The 16,919-nt window shown below is 37.3% G+C and overlaps 1 protein-coding gene across 17 annotated transcripts in view; it reads right to left on the bottom strand.

Annotated features, from left to right (window-relative positions):
• The window catches only part of DTNA (dystrobrevin alpha), a 464,017-nt gene that overhangs the window by 326,296 nt on the left and 120,802 nt on the right, over nucleotides 1–16,919 (bottom strand). For 6 of the 17 annotated variants that reach the window (XM_072604520.1, XM_072604519.1, XM_072604521.1 and 3 more), the window contains exon 1: nucleotides 4,721–5,195. The exons of 3 other annotated variants lie outside the window; for them this stretch is intronic. Coding sequence is in view for 11 of the 14 variants with exons in the window: in XM_072604517.1 (XP_072460618.1) it covers nucleotides 4,721–4,737 (17 nt within the window). In the remaining 3 variants the exon portion in view is untranslated. Of the gene's footprint in view, nucleotides 1–4,720; nucleotides 5,198–16,919 lie in introns of those variants that run through there. 8 more of the 17 variants (XM_072604528.1, XM_072604530.1, XM_072604532.1 and 5 more) reach the window with 7 other exon arrangements.

Here is a 16,919-nt window from a genome sequence, read left to right as displayed (position 1 = left end):
GTTTTTGATTAGACATCTCAGGTCCCTTCTAGCACTAAATCTATGATACTTTATGTATACATAACACATACATACATGCATATATGTATATAAAATGGCACATATTCCTACACATTCCAAACAAATTCCTTTCATTATCTTTCATTCCTTTCACTAACATGCCTATTTTATGTTCAAATTTAGCAGAAAAGTTCTACACAATACATAGAATAATTTTAGTATGAAGTTTGATACCAGCATGCTGAAAAAAATTTGTCTATCATATTATTGGGTTTTTCTGGGATTATGTCACATGCTTTTATAACAAATGGGAATAGTTTTGAATAAAAAAAACTAGTAAAAATTCCCTCAGATTAAGAAGCAAGATAACAAATCGTTGCCTTTTTAAAAGTCATGCTCCTTGGATATTCTTTCTCGTATATGAAGATATGTTACATGAAGATAACAAACATAATGGAGACAAATTACAATTTCCCCCCTTCTAAACATATCTGATGTGAACAGAGACTTACAGTCCACCTTTAAGTAGAAAAATTATTAACATTTTTTTTTTGTTTTAAATGGTATGGATCCAGTAGATTAAAAGTAATTCTCCAGGTCCTTAAATGACTAAAACTTCATTTGTTTTAGTTGTCCATTTTTGGTTCAGTTTGGGATGACCCCTTATCTTACACCGGTTATTGTCTTTTGGTACCTTGATGATTTGAGATATATATGGACCTTATATATGGACAACTGACCCTGAGTTTATATTCAAGGAGATGAATTTGGAAATTAGTGTAGGTGTTCTTATTTTCATCATTCAGCATGTTTGTCAATCAGATTGGTAGTTTTATTGTTCAATCACTGCCACTTGGCTATGCATCCTTTTGATAACTGATAGTTTCATCATGCCTAATATTCCTTTCTGTTCACATTTCAAACATATTTTGCACATCCTCCTTTGGCACAATGGAATCATTATTTTTGAAATTAAAGAAAGCATTGCAAGCTAAACCTTGATACAAAAGTCCTGCAATATTAGTGACATCTTTTAAATAACAGGCCACAGGGTTAAAGAAGGGTGGCTAACTGGCGCAGTAGATAGAGTGCTAGGCCTGGAGTAAGGAAGACCAGAGTTCAAATCCAGCCCTAGACATTTGCTAGCTGTGTGACTCTAGGCAAGTCACTTAACCTTGTTTACCTCAGTTCCTCATCTATAAAATGAGCTGAAGAAGGAAATGGCAAAACTCTCCAGTATCTTTACCAAGAAAATCAGAATTTGGGATCAGGAAGAGTTGGACACAACTGAAACAACTCAACCACAACAAAAAAAGGGTTAAAGAATGAGTAGTTTAAAATGAGAAAGAAAAGGGTAAATACAAAAAGAAAAAAAAGGCTTTCTATGATAGTCAAAGATATGGGTGGATATTTTTTCCTTCAAAAACATTTCAAATTTATAAATATGATAAAAATCAATTTAAAATATCTATCAAAATAATAAAGCAACATTTCTCCCTACTAATTTTCCTGTTAATTTAATAGCCCCTGAGGATTTGCTGTTCTTTCTTGTTTCCCTTCCATTTCTGTTTTGATATGTTGAAAACCTGATAAAATTTAAAATTTTTGTGCCTGAGAGGAGAGAGTATAAGAATAAGTAAGTTGATATTACAGACAACTCTCCACTATTTTAAAGAGGAAAACATAACTAGTATTAAAAGCAACTTATGCTGGACTTCAAGATTCCATCAGAAATATACTAGTTACACACAGAGAGAGCTTGGCTCTGACCTCCTTTTGGCTCAGTTTTACTATTAATGTGCCAGAATCCCACTGGGTGGGAAAAAACAAGGGTATATAAACCACTCCTGTATAACTGAGAAGAGATCAGCTTCTACTTACCTAATAGGATGAGGTTCACTCTATGTCCACTAAGATGATGGAAGAATGTTTAAGTTTATTGGAGGGGTAGAGTTTACATGGAAAGAAGGTTAATTATAGGGATTCTCCTTTTTTGCAGTCAATGATTTATTGAGGGGGAGGGTGACAGAGGAAGAGAACTTAAATCCCTCATCCCTCCTTACTCCTAGAGGCAAAAACAAAAGCTCTATACTGGTCACTTCCTGTCTTATGAAAAGCATTCAAGAAGGTCAAGAAGAATATAGTACAAGTATGCCAAGAAAATTCAGACAAGTGGCAATCCCACTAATTATATGGTAGCTTCCACTCTGCAACCCATTTCCAGGGGTGTGATAGAAGCAATTCATATTGGAGAGCCAACTGTTAAATTTTTAGTGTGAACATTTATACCTCAGAAATCACCAAAAGCTACAAATCAGAGCTTGATTTATTGATTTGGTGATTGTTTAGATTTAAGAAAGTGATGGAAAAATGTTTATAACAGAGATTAAATTTCAAAAATCTTTTATGCTTTCATTCCTGGTTCCTCCTCAAGAAAGCCAGTTGTTAAATATTTACCAGCATATCACTGTCTACCTCTGATCCTCCACAGAGTTTCCAGACCCAACTCTTGAAGTCACACAAAAGAGGCAATTCTGTGGGTGTCTGAGGAAGGTAAGTGTTGCCTTCCCCATTAGAAGGTGAGCTCCTAGAATGCAGGGGCTGTCCTTGCTTTTCTATTTGTATTCCAAGTACTTAGAACAGTGTTCTTCACATCCTAAGTACTAAAGTGCTTCATCCATTCATTCATAATACTTGATGGAATTTACAAGCAGAATAAAGAGTATATTACTTGAATCTTTCACACCAAAGAGGAAGGATTGAGTTGAGTAATTTGCCACATATGCCAGAATACATGGGTTTTTTCCCCAAATATGAAACAAAATTATTACCAGGGTTGAATTAATTTTACAAAGTGGGTAGGGAAAATTCCCATGATACCACAGGACTAGCCTTGATGACAGGACATAGATTTTTGTCTTTCTTTGCATTCTTTAGGACAGTCTCTACCACATAGTAAGTATTTCAATGCTGAATGGCTGAATGATTTACTTAGGGATCTAGCATAGATAGAATTGGTTATTGCTTACTGCCTAGGTCCTGGGATTTCAGAAAAGCCCTCTCCCTTCACAAACACAACCTCCAGTGTTTGCCCATAAATACCTTCCCTACTATGCTGGCTAGATATCTATAAAAGACAACAAAGCCTTTCTCTTCATAATTAGAGATAAGATGTAAAGCACAATACCCTTGGGATTCTCATATTTTTCCTTGAAATCACACTAACTTGTAGATAACTGATATCTGATCCTTTTTTGAGAGGCTTAACAGGGAAGGGTTAGAGTCTGACCCACCACTAGGTGGATAGGTTACTTAGCTCAAAAATTCTTCTCCCATATCTCTAGGAAGAATTTGAGGAGTACTAAGTTACTGCCATTTCCTTTACCACCCTGGAAAAATGCAAAAGGCAAATTTGCCCCCAGATCATTAGTCTAACATCCATTTTCCTTTAGAGGCCTGAACGGTGGGTGTTATTTTTCTTTGCCAACTTGGGTGATGCACTCAGAATTATCTACAATACAAAGTAACCAGATTAAGGCACCCATTGCTTATTTTAATCTCATTTAATCTAGTACAGCCTAGTCTGTAAGGCAGAGCATAGATTAAACTTCCATAATCAACAACTGTCTTCAGTTCTGGGCTTTATAACAACAATGTCAGCAGATTTATTTTCCCCATAGAAAGACTTTCTAATTCACGCTGTGTTCCCTGTGACAATTACGGACAGTATTTATTCAGAAGGAGTGCTGGGCAAGTTTGGAAAAGCAGCTAGTAAGAACACAGCCAAGAGGTCATTTTACAAAAGAAAAAAGCAAAATCTATACATGGTCAGAATGTGCAAGGAAATGAAATTGTAGTTTGCTTCAAGTAGTTTGCTTCTCTATCCTGTCTTCTAAAAGAAGCACAAAAATCCTTAAAATACAGATTAGTGGATTTAAAAAAAAATCTACTCCCCCCCAAACACACACTTTGCAATATAATCAAACCTTTGTAATGATTTAGCAAATGCCAGCTTTATTTTTTTTTCTGAGGGATTAGTTAAAGGAATATGCCAGATATTACTAGTTACACTTATTAGAAAATAACTTCTTTAAATTAAGTCCTTTTTGATGAAAGCTATGTATTTCCATCATTAATTTAGTTTAAAAATACCTATTAAGTGTTTGCGATATGGTAGGTACTATTTTTGTCCCCCAACTTTTTAAGATTAGCTAAGAAATTATCTTCTGTAGTTACCCTATGCACTTTTCAAACAGCTTTTTTTCTATGCAAATTAGGAAACATAATGCAAGAGGAATTACAAAGTTTTTCTGAAGTGTCAAACCCATATAACACACTTTCTCCAGCAACACACTAAAAAGATGATATTCTTTGTTTGCAGTATCCTACAGTATAAGACTACTGATAATTTAATTAAACAAACCTATTGTGTTAGAAGTGGGTAAGTGTGTGGGGGGGGGAAGGGGGAGAGCAAAGGGTACAGCAGATAAATTTTAAATGGACTGGCAAACAGTACCAAAAAAAAAAAAAAACCAACAAAACTATAGAGCTCTCTTTCAATGGCTTAAAACATGAAATCCAAATGTTTCTAGAAGGATAGAGGAATGATTACCCTCAAGATACTCAAAGCCCAAATTATTTCATTTTTCTTTTCTTCAAAGAATTCCAAATTAGCTTTCACAGTTAAGAGTTGCACCTGAAAATAAAGCTTTCTACTTACCCTAGTGTATGCACCATCACCTCCTAAACCACCTGAATTCCAATGTATCCAGAATGTGTATGGATACAAAAAGGAGAAAATAGAGTAGAGGACAAAATTTGTCCAAAGAGTTAATTATAACAGAGATCAAAACAGAACTCCCTGAAATGTTAGGGAGCTAGATGAACCTAATCCTTGCCTCCAGAGCTGGGTATATACTGTGTCTATCTTTAACTTGTAAATGATTTGGTTTCACATTCCATTGAAGTCCCACTGGCAGATGCCTTTGGTGAACTCACCAATCACAAGCTTTCATGTGCCCTCCCTTTCTCTCCCAGTCCTGGCTGTGCTTCCGTTCTGATATCTAATACAGATTTACTCAGCTGTCTTTTTACCTGTCCCTGCATGGATGAAAGAGGATGCTTTCATTGATGACTATTACTGAAAGGCTGGGAATGAAAGACCAGGCTGAGAAATCGTTCTGCTACTTCCTGTCTTCTGCCCTCCCTTCCCCCATCCTCCCCTCCTCTCCTAGCCAGAAATCAAACTAACTTCCAAACTTGGCTGCCCACGAAGGAATGTTCTCTGACTGCCATTCCTGCAAGTGGAAAGCAATGGAGAACAGCTCCTGCACTTTCTTCTTCACTAGCAATCTCCCAGGTATATATAACACAAATGTATTAGGTGATTTTTTTCCTATGATATTTTTTGGGTGATCTTTTTTCCTCTGGGGGGAGGGGAACAAATATAGGACATAAAATATTATGTTGGAGCACAAGAGGGTTTTTATTTCCACAAATGAGGTTTTTTTAAATCCCCAAATAAAATTTTGTTAAAAAAAAAAAAGGCAAAATTTTTCTTGAGAATTGAAATGAAATTTAGGAAATGAGCTTTTAGAACCTATCAAAGGGAGAAAACCACACAGTTCAAGGTTAACAATATAGTCAGAGACAAACTTGCTTAAATGAATTGTGGATACAAGGATTTAAATCACTCTTTGAATTAAGTCCCCAGGCACAGATTATCCATAGCATTTCCCAATGAAGCTTGTATAAGAAGGACAAAAGAAACCTGTGCAGCTTCTCACGGCTCCCAGAGCCAACTCTGTCAGGGACTGTGATTGGGAAAGAGTTATTCTGCCTAAGGAAGAAGATCTGGAGGAAGGGAAATAGGAGTAAGGTTGGGAGGTGAGAAAATGAGATGACTTTAGCAGGCATCATACTCACATCAAAGGGACTTTTCCTGAAAGGTTCATATCTATACTCCTACAGTTTTTCCCCAGTGTGTTTCTTTATTGCAATGTCAGGATAATTTATTGACTTACACTCTTCATATTGCTTGTGCAAGTGTGTATTTATATCTGCCTAGCTAGATGGATTTTCATTCAACAAAAGGAAAAAATATATGACAAAAGCAACCGTAGACAGTTCATTACTCCCTTGTTACACATTTAATGTCAAGTGAACTAAAGGGAAGCTGCCAACACATCAGGTGGAGCCTTATGGGACAACGTGGAAAAGAATTACACAGAATAGACATGCATGGGTGGATTGCAATTTGTACTGTTGGGGGAGTAGCCACTGCAGGGATGAGATCAGAGATCCATTGGAAAACCTTCATAACAATTAGAACTATACTGATGTAGAACGGGCTGTATACGGATATGACGACTTTCCAAATAACCTAGCTCTTTGAGTATAGACAGAACAACTACTTGTTAAGAGTAGGCAGCTAAGGGGTACTGTGGATAGAGGATGGGACCTGAAGTCAAGAAAAATAGAGTTAAAATTCAGCCTCAGATACTTGCTAGCTATGTTAACCTGGGCAAGTCACAATCTCTGCCTTAGTTTCCTCAGCTGCATAATGGGGATAATAACAGCACCTGCCTCAAAGGGATGCTATGAGGATGAAATGAGATAATATTTGTAAAGTGTTTAGCAAAGTGTCCAGCATGTAGTAGCTGCTATAGAAATGCTAGCTGTCATTAATAATCATTGTTATCATTATTAATAATCAATAATAATGTTAGCCATTTTTTCCTCTTTCCCCCATCTTGACACATTGGTGAACCAATTCAACATTACCTTGCCTTCCTCTCTTGAATCTTTAGTTCTCTTACTATTATTCAGATTGTTTCCTGTCAAACGTAAGCCTTAGATCACTGCCACCATCCTTTGCCTTTGGTCCTACGCATGTGCTGCTGAACAAAGAGGGAGGAAAACCATACAACTGTCCTGATGGGGTCCACTATATATTTGTTATATTACACAACCTCAACTGGGCCTTCACTGCTGCTAGGCAATCCTACCATACCTCCTGTATCAACTCACTATCCCACTCTCCATGGCAGCTCTCACAAATTTTTTATCCTTTCTCAAATTTCCCATAGCTTCTATTCCTCTCACTCTCTGTTATGTTATATTTCATACAAAAAATTGCAGCTATAATATCCCTCTTTTCCTCCCTTCCTAATTTCATATTACTTATACGTGTTGGGCCACTATCTTTTCCACCCTTGTCTCACATGATGAAGTAGCCTTACTCTTTACTATAATACTAACTCCTCTATCTGATTGCCCCCCCTGCCATCCCTACCCTTTCACTTACTTTCAGTTCTTCCTCCCTCTCTTGCCTCCACACAGGCCCAATGCCCCTCCCTCTATCCTCAAAAACCCTTCACTTGGATCCTACGGTCTATCATCCTACATCTCTTCTGCCCTTTGTGGTTAAAATTTTTAAAAAAGGCCATCTTAACAACTGCCTCTACTTTGTCTCCTCTCATTTAACCCCTTACATCTGGCTTCTGATCTTACATTCCACCCAAGTTGCTCTCTCCAAAATTACCAGTGATTTCTTAATTGCCAAATCCAATGATTTTTTTCTTAATCTTCACTCTTATCAACCTCTCTTTAGTCTTTGAAACTGTTGGTCACCATCTCCTTCTCAATATTCTCTTTTTTTTTTTTTTTTTTTTAGGTTTTTGGAACACCACTCTCTCCTAGTTCTTCTCCCTCCTCTCTGAGCACTCTTCAGTCTCCTTTATTACATCCTCCTCTAGGTTACCCTTCAACCCTAAAGGCTTCTGTCCTGTATCCTTTTCTCCCTCTATAACCACTTTATTAGCTCCTATGGAATTAACTTGCATTTCTATGTTGGTGATTCTCAAATCTACCTGTCCTACACTAACCTCTCTCCTTACTTTTAATCTTGCATCTTCAATTGCTTTTCAGGCAATCTCAAACTAAACAGCCAGTAAGCATCTTAAACTCAATATACCCATAGCTGAACTCGGTATACTTCTCCCCAAACCCTGCCCTAATCCTACGTTTCTTATTACTGTAGAGGGCAATGTCATCTTAGTCTTTCAGGCTCACAACCTAGATGTCATCCTCAACTTCTCATTATTTCTCATCCCACTCCCCTCCCATATCCAATGCATTGTGAATGACTGTTGATTTCACCTTTGCCTAACCTATCATATACATCCCTGTCTCTCCTGACAATACCACCACTTTGGTACAAGTCCTTATCATCTCATGCCTAGACTATTGCAATGGCCTGCCCAAGTCTCTCCCTACTCCAATCCATCCTCCATTCAACCATCAAAGTAATTTTCCTTAAGTGCAGATCCAACCCTATCATTTCCCTACTCAATAAACTACAGTGACTTCCTATAGCCTCCAAGATCAAACACAAAATTTTTTATTTGGTGTTCAAGGCCCTTTGTAATTGTAAAAGCAAGGACCCCGACATACACAAGAGGCCTATTATCACAGGGTTTTTGATCTGATTTTCTAAAAGAAAAGCAACTTGAGGGGTCAACAATCTACTTTAATCAAGCACATGTGTTATTCACTTAGTTCAGGGGAAAAAGTCAGTACCCTGAATTTCAAAGAAAATACAGATCAACAGACAGGGCTTCCAGCTGCCTAACATAAGCAAGACATATGTCATAGACCAACAGACAGATAACTGTCTGACCATTACATACATGGAAGCCCCAACATGTGGATTTTCAAAGCCGGGGGCTCCTTAGCAACTGCCCAGAGACTCTTCTGGCCAAACAAAACATTTTCAATGAGAAAGCCCCAACATAAAACCTCACCTCAGATATACGTACACTTTCCATAGCCAGAGGGCATCACAACCCTTGCTTGAGAACTAGTGCCTCCTTAGAAAATTAACAAAAGGTGTGGGTCTCCCCTAATCAAGCTTCCCTTAATGAGCAGACCCATTAATGGGTGGGAAAGATCTTCCCATTAAGAAGCAAAATTACATTAACAATAAGCAAAAATGCATTATCAATACAATAATTTAGCCCCCTCCTATCTTTCCAGTATTCTTAGACTTTACTCCCCATGTATGCTTCTATCCAGTGACACTGAAATATTCTTTCTCATTATCTCCATCTACTACATTCTCTGGCTTCTTCTAAGTCCCAACTAAAATCTGATCTTCTATAGGAAGTCTTTCCCAATCTCTCTTAATTCTAGTGCCCTTCTCTTAATGATTTCCTATTTAATCTGTATATAGCTTGTTTGTATGTATTGGCTTGTTGTCTCCGCCACTAGATTGGGAGCTTCTGGAGGGCAAGCACTGTCTTTTGATTCTTTTTGTGTCCTCCAGACTTATCACAGTTTCTGGTACATAGTAGATGCTCTAGAAATATTTAGGCACTTAATAAACGTCTATGGATTATTTCATATTAAGCAGAAAAATGTGATCTTTTTTCTTAATGGAAGCCTAACCTTCAAACACAATTCAAGAAAATATCACCTGTGGCAGCAAGCTGACAACCATATGTCTACTTATATTCCATTCCCATTATTGTTAATTACAGAGATTCTATACATGTCTTGAGCAGCGTCAGCAGTAGGTACTCCTGTCAAGGCCCAAGAAGAAATCAAATAAATGCTGTGGAATGGGCCTGTCTTCATTTTCCACCTCTATAAGGCAATCACTATGATTTTAGCTGTCCGCACTCAATCTTCAAGGATATTTTTTCTTCTTCTATGAGAAACACCATGAAAAACTTTGTCTGATGGGAAAATTGACCCCCTTGCCAACACGCATGCAGTAGATGATTTAGTTACCTTTAATTCAAGTCACATAGGTATTTTATATTGTCACAGTTTTCCAGGAGAGTGCCATCGTAACCGTTGACATGTAGGATGAACAATACTATTAAGGAAGCCACTTGAAAGATTCAACTGAAGCAGGACATTATAGTGGACAGTGTAGTGGACCTGCAGACAAGGAGACCTGGGTTTAAATCCTGCCTCACTAGTTATATAACCTTGGACAAATCACTTACCTTTGCTTGGCATCTGTTTCCTTATCTGTAAAATGAGAGGATTGGGCTGGCTAACCTTTTGGTCCTTTCCATCTTTAATTGTCTGATCCTGTGACAATCTATCTTGCTTTTGTTTCTTCTGGAATATGTGAATCCAAGCTGCAGCCATATACACATGAAGTACTTGTATATTTAAAAGCAGAAATCAGGTTGTGATTAAAAGTTTTATCTATGGAGACTCTCTTTTTATTTTTTTAACTCCTTTATCAAAACACCAATTTTTATGGCTCAAACTGGTAATAATTTCATTAAGAAAAATGGAATGAACTTAGCCTCTTAGACCATGGTAGTTTTAATCTCTGCTAGAGAATCATTGAACATTAGACTAGGAAAAGACCTTAAGGGTCAGAGATTGTTTAGGAATTGGGTTGTTATTGTTATTCAATTGTTGTACCCTTTCCATGATCCCATTTGGGGTTTTCTTGGCAGAGATACTGGAGTGCCGTTTCCTTCTCCAGCTCATTTTACAGATGAGGAAACTGAGGCAAACAGGGTTAAGTGTATTGTCTAGGGCCACACAGCTAGTAAGTGTCTGAGACTGGATTTGAACTCATGAGGATGGGTCTTCCTGACTAGAGACCTGGCACTCTTGCCTCTGCACCACCTAGCTGCCCTTTATTTTTTATTACCCTGGGGGAAAAAGGTTTTTTTTGTCTGAACCTGTGATTTCATGGGTAATAGAGAAGTCAAGGTGTGTTAACTCCACTAATCCTGATTAGTGTCTCCTTTGCAATTTGTAGTCTTAAGAGAATTCCCTTGGGTTTTTAGAAGTTGTGTGGCCCACGGCCACACAGAATAAATCATCATTGAATCTGGAACCTATATTTTGTTGACTCCAAAGTCACTTCTTATGGGATGCAGAGAGCCAAAGTTTGCCTCCCAAAATTTTCACCCTTTTGTCCTCTTTCTGTCTTTAGTAGGGTAGGGTGGGAGAGAGGAGTTCAAGCAGAAAACATCTAAATCCTTTTTGTAAATGAGTGATTTATTATTTGATCATTTATTTCTCATAAAGTGCTACTCATATTTCAATCTTTTAGAATTACAGAATTTTAGAGCAGGAACAGGCACCATCTGGTTCAATCCCTCAACCTTATTCTAGGAATAAGAAAATTTAGACTTGCAAAGTTAAATAATTCATCCAAGGTCAAGAAATGGCAAAACCTGGACCAGAATTCAGATTTTCTGATTTCTAGTCCAATACACTTTAAATGATTCAATTTTTTAGATGCATGGGTAGTGGCAGAAAAATTGAAATCTTTATGCTATAATAGACAATTTATCTTCCCTATGCTCAAGCGCTCAACTTTTTTCTTTGTAGAACAAAGGTATGTATTATCAAGAATTATTAAAATAGTCCTAATTTTATTTACTCTGAAGAATGCCTATAAAAACATTCATCTACTTTCCTGTGCAACTTTTTATTTTGTAAATAGCTTGGAAAAATTGCTCCATATTTAATATTTGGCACATGCTCTACAATGCTCTGAGACTAAAGTTGCTAAGTAGGGTTGATCAGCTTTGGAAGAGTAGTTCCATATATGAATGAAATCACAGGTTTGATTCATTCTGTCCCATACATGTACACACACACACATACACACACATATATATGTACACACATATCTATAATGTATATATATTAATAGCTAGTATTTATAAAATACTTTAAGATTCACAAAAATCTTTACAAATACTATTTCATTTAATCTTCACAATAACACAAAAGGCAGGTATAATCATTATTCCCATTTTACAGGTAAGGAAACTGAGGCTGACTTGCCCAGGTAGGTAGGTAGGTAGGTAGGTGGTACAGTGGATAGGGTACTGGGCCTGGAGTTAGGAAGACCTCAGTTTCTATCTCGCCTCACACACTTACTGTGGGACCCTAGACAAGTCATTTAACCTGCCAGCCTCAGTTTCTTCAACTGTAAAATGAAAATAATTTTAGCACCCACTTCACAGGGTTAAGAGAATGAGGTATTTGTAAAATGTTTAACACAGTGTTCTGGGACTTCACCAAGGTCACACTGCCAGTAAATGCCTGAAGTTGGACTGAACTCAGGTCTTCCTGATTGCAAACAAGTCAATCAATAATCATCTTTCAAGCGTTTACTACAGAGCAGACACTGTGCTAAGCTCTAGGAATATAAACACAAGGAAAGGCAAAGAAAAACCCTGGCCTAAGGAAGCTTCCGCATAAAAGGCAGTTGAAAACAGGGGAAGGAAGACAGGGGGGATGAAGGTAGCAGGTGGGGGGAAGGGTTGTGATGGAGAAGTGGAGACTGGTGAGAAATGAAGAGATGGCTGGTCTGGGCATCCTCCTTAAATAACAGTTCTGGGAGAAGTCATTCAGTTAGAGGGGGGATCTCCAGGGGCAGAAGGTATTTCTGAGTTGTGAAGTCTAGGGTTAAAGTGATCTTCTGAGATGAAGAGGTTTCTGGGGTATAATGGAGTATTTCTGGAGTTCAAACTAGTGAGAAATAGATGCGCTGGTGTGCCCTCCTTAAATGGTCCAACGCTCTATCCTGCTATCTCCCCTAGCTGCCTTATACACACACACACACACACACACACACACACACACACACAGTCATAGAAATATTATATATACACATACAGAGTCTATGAGCATTAGTGTGTGTATAAAAATATAGTGGCCTCCTATATATAATTCATTAAAAAGAAGGAATTAGATGTTGAAGTAGATGGCTTCTGAGATCACTTCTAATTTTAAAAGTGTATGATTTTTGTAGACTACAAAGAAAAGCAGATTTTGAATTAAGTGTGCTGTTGACCTATTTATTCCAAATAGGTTGACAGCAACAGAGCCGTGGACCAAAGCAAACAACCCTGGTCATTGTTAACTCGATTCCTAATTGTTCCTTAACTGTCCTCCTCAGGTTTTCCAACCCGAAATGTGAGAAGTTGACATCGATGCTTTATGAGACAGTAATATTAGTTTTGGGGTTACATCATTGACACCTTTGTGACTGTAGTCAGGACTACAGCTAATTTAAGAATCTCAGTTAATTCCTACACCCTGATTCCTGTTAGATATCGTCAATGAAAACCAATGAAAAACGGTGCAAAGTCTGAGACAAATGAAGTCTAAGCATTTTGAGGCAGCCCTAAATGGTTGGATCAGAAGAGTGTCTCTATACAAATGGAAAATCTAGGACTATATATATTCCCAGCATACCTTTGGAGAGATATTTCACATTATACTCCCTTTGACAAATTCTACATTCCTATCAAACAGATCTTTTGTTGTATTCCACAATTAACATTGTCTCCTTACTACGGACCTTTGCAAAGACTGTGTCCTCTTAGGTGTGGACCTGGGTACCACCACCAGTCACCAAAATTCACCATGTCAGAGTCATCCTAAAATCTTCCCACAACTTCAACCCCCTCCCCCCCATTTAACCCATTACATTGAATTACTATTAAGGATCGACTGATCAATGAACTTTGGAGTGAAAAGGTCTTGGGTTAAATATTGAAGTGATCCTGGTACCTCAAGATGCCAGATTTTCAGCCTTTAAACTTCCATGACCTTTGGGTTACTGGCTTGTTGCTTGGATGTCATGGAAAAGAGAGACTCAGAAGAAAAAAAAGCACAACTGATGAATTTTATCTTTTGTATTTTATACTTTAAGTACATTTTTAAGGATATTATGAGATTTATGTAAGCCTGTGAATATTGTCAATGTAGGAGCTTGCAGTGCAGAAACTCCCTTGAAAAATGTAGATAATTTTGTGGTAAATTATAGCTAGAGAGTTATCTGGGATGATAAACGTTTAAATGATTTGCCTAGGGTTACGTATGTAGTCAGTATGTGTCCGAAGACAGACTATTGCCCAATTGCTTCCTGAGTTTTAGGCTTACTCTGAAGTATTTGTAACTCACAGCTACTAATCCTAGGATACAGCAGATATTTAATAAATGCTTGTTGAACTGCATTGAATTTTTTGATCTTTGTAGCCTAGTTCAGTATTGTGTACATAGCAGGTGCTTTAAAACATCCATCGAATTGTATTTGTCAGATCCTATGATCATTTAAATAAACAAACAAACAAATAAGTAAATACAGAATATACATAATATGCATAATATATATTTATATATGTGGTCAAGCAAAACATATTTAGCTTGGTAAATCTAGCGTTCTAATTTTTTAAAAATCAGGATAGATTAGGATTATTCCTATTACTGTTCTCCATCATTAGTACAAATAATTAAAATTTAGTGTGTATGTGAGTGCTTGTCTACACTGGAGGATGGTAAGGTTTGTAAAGGAGGGCATTCCTCTCTGAAGGAATTCAGTGGGACACAGGCAATTAATATCCAGGAAAAAACACAGATTCTCTATTGTCCAGAACCAAATGGAGAGTAAGAAAATCACCCAAAAGACAAATAGTCCCCTTTCTTTCTTTTCTAAAAACAATTTCTGATCTGAGAAACTTATCAACAGTGATTAAAGATGTTGGTTTCTTTACCTGCCTAGACATGGAATATCAGATAATCAATCTCAGAGTTACTGTATTATAAAATATTGTTTATGATGGCAGCTACCAAAATCTTGCCCCAGGACCTTGTGAGTGAATAGTGAATTCCTGGGGGGAAATGAAAGTAGAGGCTGCTGGAACAGATTTTTTAAAATCAGGCTTTCCCAAAAGTAGTCTTTTAGCATATCCCAAAGTATCATGACAGAGAGGAAAATGCAAGCACCCTTTTCTAAACCATTTCTATACTTTACTTTTTAAATTATTTGTATTTTTCCCATCCTGTTGTACTTTTTTCCCCTAGATGAGGATGTGACAATATTGATTGATACTCAGGTTCACTGACATGCATCTTAGAATTGAGTATTTTTAAAGAAAAATTTCTTTAATTAAAAAAGAAAATGTAAAAAGTTGCTGTTTAATATAATAGAAATTTTGTGTTGTTCTTCAAGGTTCCCTGAGACTAAGGAGCACACTCTAACAAAATACACAAGCTCATCATACATTTCAATATTTCTAAAAATGCATTTATGAAAATTAAGAAATTACACAGTGCAAAATTTTCTAACAAATTTCCTATTGTACTGTATATTACCTAGTACATTCTCCTAAAAGACAGTGTGTTACAGTAGATGGAGTCAAGCGGAAGGACCAAGTTGAAGTCCTGAGTCTGACACATACTGGTTATGTGACCCTAGGCACATAACGATGTCTCAGTACCCTGGACACCTCTCCATAACTGCAAGTTACAAAGGCGTTGCTTACATCTTTAGACAGAGTTTTCACATTGGGAGAACCCCGCACCGATAAGATCACGATTCCCTATCAGTCCTACAACAATATTGCAATAACTCTAGTTTCAAGCACACAAGATAAAATCCATCAATTGTCCTTAATTCTTCTGAGTCTCATTTTTTCATGCTCTCCAGTAACACAAGCCATTAACCTAAAAGCAGCAACAGCCTGAAGAACTAGCATGTCCTGGTGCCAAGATCACCTTGGAGTGTATTCTGGAGCCAGTCTACCCCAGGGAACACTGATCTACTCTTCCTTCCTGTGTGAGGCAAGAGACAGGAAGGATTACGGATCAGCTGGAAGGGACCTTATCACAAAAAACCTGACTTCTCTTTTTAAATGTCCAAGTACTTTATTCACGAGTATATAGATGCAACTTGAAAGTGCTCAGTCAGATGTAGTAAAAATAACAAAGACAATAAATAGGAAAATAGAATAAATATTAACCAATAAATAAAATAATAAATAGAAATTATAATAAAATCATGGATTTAGAATTGGAAAGGACCTTAGAGATGCATATTATTTAGTCATTTTCAGTCACGTCTGAATCTTTATGACCCCATTTGTGGTTTTCCTGACAAAGATTCTGGAGTGGTTTGCCATTTCCTTCTCCAGCTCATTTTACAGATGAGGAAACTGAGGCAAATAGGATTAAATGATTTACTCAGGGTCATACAGCTAGTAAATGTCTGAGGCCAGACTGGAACACAGGTCTTCTTGACTTCAACTGAGCCACCTAGCTGGAAGACCTTAGAGCTATCTAGTCTAAACCTTTCATTTTACTGGTGAGGAAACTGAGGCCCAAATGGCTTAAATGACTTATCCAAAGTTACTCTGGCAATAAGTAGCAGAGCCAGGATTTGAAAATACGCCCAAGGATACAAAATTCAGCACTACAAATTGGGAGCTTTTTCCATTGCACTGGTCTTCCAGAGGAATAAGCATTTATTAAGTGCCTAGTCAATCCAGTCTCAGAAACCTTCTAGCTATGTGACCTTGGGCAAGTTGCTAAGCCTGTGTTTGCCACTGGAGAAGGAAATGGTAAAAACCATTCCAGTATCTTTGCCAAGAAAACCCCATGGAAAAACAGAGGTCCAGGGAGTCACCAAGAGTCACAAGTGACTGAACCACCACCACAACAAGAACCTACTGTGTCCCAGGCCATATGCTAAGTGTTTTATGAATATTATCTCATTTGATCCTCACAAAAAACCCTGGAAGGTAGGGTTTTGTCTATTAATATACTACTATATCTATACTATACTAATTATATTGAATTGTTATATTATGTTATACTACTTACATTATACTATTATAGTATACTATACATAATACTATTATTATCTCTATATTACAATTGAGGAAATTGAGGCAGGCCAAGGTTAAATGATCTGCCCATAGTCACACAGCTTATAAGTATCTGACCCTGAACTTGAACTCTGGTTTTCATGATTCTAGGCATAGTTCTATCCTTTTTGTCTTTATTTGGTTTTAGGTAGGGGAGTCATAGGGAGAAAGTCCACAATATCATGCCCAGGAGACAAGCCAGAAAAACAAATGAAA

The sequence above is a fragment of the Notamacropus eugenii genome, chromosome 4 (genome assembly GCF_028372415.1).
Source record: "Notamacropus eugenii isolate mMacEug1 chromosome 4, mMacEug1.pri_v2, whole genome shotgun sequence".
NCBI classification, from domain to species: Eukaryota; Metazoa; Chordata; class Mammalia; order Diprotodontia; family Macropodidae; genus Notamacropus; species Notamacropus eugenii.
This window is presented reverse-complemented; position numbering and strand designations above follow the sequence as displayed.